This window comes from Nicotiana sylvestris, chromosome 5, assembly GCF_000393655.2.
Source record: "Nicotiana sylvestris chromosome 5, ASM39365v2, whole genome shotgun sequence".
In the NCBI taxonomy this organism is placed as follows: domain Eukaryota; kingdom Viridiplantae; phylum Streptophyta; class Magnoliopsida; order Solanales; family Solanaceae; genus Nicotiana; species Nicotiana sylvestris.
Window position 1 is genome coordinate 14,213,208 of NC_091061.1, and position 4,748 is coordinate 14,217,955.

Below are 4,748 nucleotides of genomic sequence, written 5' to 3' on the forward strand. Positions count from 1 at the left end.
TTCTAGGGAGAGTCTTCAACGTCTTTTCAAACTAACTCCCAGTTTTATTAGACTTATGAACTTCTAGAAAAAAAGCAGTCGTTACCTAATTAAACTCTTCCTCTTTATATTGATTAGGCCTTAGTTGTTTCTTCACTTCAAAATTTCCAAGTCGTCAAACATTTCTCTCTATATTCTCTCATCTTCCAAACTCACACATACTCATCTTCTCCCATACCCAAACACAGCAATGGCAAACCTTTCTGAGAATCCCTCATCACCACCCAAGGAAACTACACCCACACCATCCATAACACCTTCAACCACACCCTCTTTCAAGATGATTGCTAGCAAGGTTGTCGCTGGAGGACAACAAATCAAGAAAATCAATGAACAATTGAAAGCAAGTCGGGAAGGAGAACCCCAAAAATCTAATGAATCATTAAAGTTTTCTAGTGAGGGGGAAGAATCTGTTTCTTCTGAAATAGAGAAGGTAACTTCTAGTCTGAAAATTACTTCTAAAATCATCTATGAGGTTGCTGAAAATCAGAAAATAGGTTTATTCTAGTAGGAACTATGGCTGCGGTTGAAACCACTGAGTCTGGGAAAATTTGTGGTAAAAATAAAAAGAGAAAAGAAAAGGAGAGTGAGGGTGCTCAAGGTGCTGTAAGGGAAATGGGAAAAGGAGTGGCTGAATCTTCACCCACTCTTGTTGGTTTGACTGAAGAAACAGGTGCTATGGTAGTGTGGGATGAGGAATCTGCTGGAGAAGAAGAAAGTGTGAGAGAAAAGGGGGGAAGTAGTTCTGGAGAAGCTACTGAAGGGTTGGTTAGATTGGGGAAGAATGTTCAAGAACCTGTTCCATTTGAGTAGGAACCCCTCTAAGACCTACTGAGAAAAGTGTCTGACAGTTACAATCCTAAAAAGAAAAAGAGTTTAGGAGTTAAAGTCCCTGGTACTGCTAGGGCAAACAAGAAGAGAAAGGTTTCCTCTTCTATCCCTATAGATACTCCTCCTACAAGAGGAAGATCTACAAGGAGTCAGAAGAAGTAGAGTGGGGTTGAACTGGAAAAAATACTAGAAGAAAGTAAGAGAAAAGCTACAGGAAAGGGAAAGAAAAAGTTGGTGGAGCCTATTGAGGCAGTTGAAATTGAGGAGATGGACCTAGTTCTTCGTGATGAAAAGGATGCAGAAGAAATGAAGGTTGTGACTCCAAAGGCAAAGAAAATCAAGACTTCCAAAAAGAAGTCTGCTTCAAAGACTAAGTCTGCAGAGCCTTCTCCCTTGGCTAAAAAACCAGGTCTACCTTAAAGTCTAGAAAAGTGAAAGTAATGGAGGAACAAGAGAGTGAAGAAGAAGAAGAAGAAGAAGAAGAATAATAATAATCTGATATTGAGAAGGACAAGATGGTTAAGTTTGGGAAAAGAACCATCTTCAAAAGTAGACTCCTCAGGAACTTGGAGGAGGAAGCTGTGATGATGCTGCTAGAAAAGGTACAACTGCAGGGTTGAAAGGACATGCTCCTTCAGATGGATGGAAAGTTTGCCATAACTGATATTGTAGAGTTCATGGCAAATTGTGAGATAAAAAAAATGGCAGAGTCACATGTGTGGTCAAAGGGGTGAATGTGAGCTTTGATGATAAGGAGTTGGGAGAAATTCTAGGAGTACCTACTGATAAGTAGGGATTTAACTACTTATTTGCAGTCTTTTACATTCATTTTAGCTCAAAATTGCTCAAAGGTGTTTCCAAAAACTAATGAAATGTGCTATCTTGCAGGAGTATTGGAATACAAGCCAAGGAAATGAAAATCAACTCAAGAAGTAGCAATATTGGACAAAGACCAAAACAAGGCTAAAAGGTCAAAATGCAGACCGCACAATACTGAGTGCGGCCGCAAAACATGAAGAAAGACTCTGACAGGAATTCCTTAAATGGGAACAACACAATTCTTATGCTGCCGCAGAAGATAATGTTCAGAGAGATGGGATTTTAAGGTCATGAAGAAATGCGGACCGCACCATTATTGTGGGCCGTAGAATCAAGAGCGCGGTCACACTCAGAAATGTACGGTCCACAGAAGTCCCCCATGCCAAAGCCCAAGGTAAAGAAATACGGACTGCACCATTATTGTGCGGCCGCACTCAGAAATGTGCGGTTCGTAGAAGTTGAAGAAGTGCGGCCGCAATCCAGAATTGTGTGGCCACAGAAGTCCACCCTGTCAAGCCAAATCTCAATGTGTGGGCCGCACACATAATTGTGCGGCCGTACAACCTCCGCAGGGGTAATTTTATCCGACAATATTAGCCGGGCATAAATAGATATTTTTGTCATTTTGAGCTCAAGTTTGGTATACCTGAGAATAGTTAGCCATTTTTCTTTACTGTATTGGGTAACCTTGTATTAGTTTAACATTTTAACATTAGATTTTCTTCCCTTAATCATCTATTATAAATTTTATCTTAGATTCTTCTTTAATTTCTGCATTTTCCATGAGTAGCTAAACCCATAGCTAGGGTTTAGGGCTTATTTATGATTGAGTACTTAATGGGTGATTGATTTAGGGCTTGTTTATGATTGGCTATATGATATTTAGCCTAGTTCTTGCTTGAATTTGAGAATTGATGGTTGCAAACATTCATTCATGCCTAATTGACTTAGTCTCTACTTGAGAAAAAGAGACTAAGTCTAGGAAAACTTGGTTAACAAGAAATTGATAGCCCCAATTAAAGGGTCAAATCTAGAGATAGTATGACCCGACTTGAGCATGCATCACTTGTTTCATGAAATACCCATTTGAACTTGAGAAAGTCAAATTGGGCAAAATCACTCAAACTACTGAGAGGTATAGAGTGAGTAATCACGTGTGATTGCTATATTATATCCCGATCAACCAAACATGTCCTAAAGCTCTCAACCCGTTAGGTATCCATCTAGGCAGAAGTTACAACCCTAGATCTTTTATAACCTCAAAAACAACAATACCAAAAACATTGTCTCTTAGATTTTCAATTGCAAGCATTAGCATAATCATTAGAAGCAGAAAGAAACAATAAATCATGTGGAAGTACAATCTTGGGCATGCCATACACTAGACTTGGTATATACCTAATCCCACATAAAGCTCTCTGTGGAATCGACCCCGACTCGCATTGGGTATTTATAAAGCTCTCTGTGGGATCGACCCCGACTCGCGTTGGGTATTTATAATTGCATCGACCACCTCACAATCCCAATTAGTGGTGTGAGTTTGGGTGATACCAATTTTTGGTGTCGTTGCCGGGGAGCTAAAAACGGATTTAGCTATATATTTGGTTTTGTGTGTGATTTGTCTTCTTTTCCTTCCGAGTTACTAATATTTTTTGTGAAACAATTGTAGGTGATACAATGGATCTCAAAAACAATGATCCTCTTTGAAACGTGCCATTGGGGGATGACGAGGATGATGATCAAGTTGACGAGGTTCCTCATGAACCTCAAGGAAATAGACGAGAACGCCCACCTCAAGACAACGTTCACATTCCTACCCCATCTTCTCCAATAGCGGCAGCACACCGGGTGTTGCCGAATGAAGGATACGCAAGTGTCATAGTCCTGCTACGTATTAGGGAGGGCAACTTTAAAATCACAAATGCCATGCTTACACTGTTGGAACAACGGGGATTCTTTACCGGGGCTCGAAATTAAAATGCATACAAGCACTTGAAAGGGATTGTTGACACTTGCTGGGGTAGAAAACTAACCAATATCTCCGAGGATGCTTTACGGTTGAGGCTACTCCCTTTCTCTCTATGGGGGAAGGCCTTGGATTGGTTGGAGAGGTTGCCAAATCATTCTATCCATACATGTGATGAATTGGCCGGGAAATTTATTGCCAAGTTTTTTTCTCCCGGGCTTATGGAAACTCTGAGAGATGAGATTCTAGCTTTCAAACAAGAACCCAACGAGCCTTTGCATGAGATATGGGAAAGATATCATAATATGGTGAAAGAGCACTCAAAAAATGACATGACGGAGGCGATGATTCAACAGAATTTTTATATGGGGATCACTACTACCAATCAATGTATGGTCAACCAACTTGCCGGTAGAAATTTCATGACAACGACGTATGCAGAAGTTTGTGAGATTCTTGATGAGATGGCGGATACTTCATCGGCCTGGCAAAGTAGAGAAAACGTTCCTCAAGGTGACCCAAATGTGATTCACTTGCACAAGGAATTACATGATCATAGGCAAGCGATTACCGAGTTAATCACTATAATGAATCAACTAGCCAAAGCTCAACTTCAACAAGTGCAAGGTCCCAAGCAAATAAATACAATGGAAGGAGTGAGTATGATGGTAAACAAGTGAAGACAAAAAGGTCCTCAAGTGCAAATCGGGTTGAAATTATGGGCAAGATGTTAGTGGATTTGATCAAGATGGACAATACAATAAGCAAGAGGAGGAAGTACAATATGTGAACAACTTCTAAGGGAAAAAAACAACAATCAAGGCCCAAGTCAACAACAATGGCGACCACAATGAAATCAAAGAAATTGAAATTCACGCAATCAAGGTGGTTGGAACAATAAAAACAACCAAGAGAATTGGAACAATCAAGGCAATACAAGCAATTGGAATGGTCAAAATAACCAAGGCAGTTGGAGTGGCAATAATCAAGGCTATTGGGGAGGTAACAACCAAGGAGGGTGGAACAACAACAACAACCGGGGTTTAGGTTTTCAAAGTCCCCCGATGTTTCAAAAATGAGATGGGAAGAATTG

General features: G+C 40.3%; 1 protein-coding gene across 1 annotated transcript; it reads left to right on the forward strand.

Moving 5' to 3' along the window:
- Positions 1 to 555: 555 nt before the first annotated feature.
- On the forward strand, positions 556 to 1,290 carry LOC138868288 (uncharacterized). Its single transcript, XM_070145832.1, has 3 exons — positions 556 to 803; positions 891 to 1,018; positions 1,061 to 1,290. Exons 1-3 carry the CDS (start codon positions 556 to 558, stop codon positions 1,288 to 1,290), a joined length of 606 nt encoding a protein of 201 aa, XP_070001933.1.
- Positions 1,291 to 4,748: the final 3,458 nt, after the last annotated feature.

What these genes read in the sequence shown, in the direction of transcription:
- LOC138868288 (XM_070145832.1), top strand. Translation starts at nt 556, where the DNA reads ATGGCTGCGGTTGAAACCACTGAGTCTGGGAAAATTTGTGGTAAAAAT. An exon ending in TCTGGAGAAGCTACTGAAGG is followed by an intron (nt 804 to 890) that starts GTTGGTTAGATT and finishes AGTGTCTGACAG; the next exon opens with TTACAATCCTAAAAAGAAAA. An exon ending in AAGAGGAAGATCTACAAGGA is followed by an intron (nt 1,019 to 1,060) that starts GTCAGAAGAAGT and finishes AAAAAATACTAG; the next exon opens with AAGAAAGTAAGAGAAAAGCT.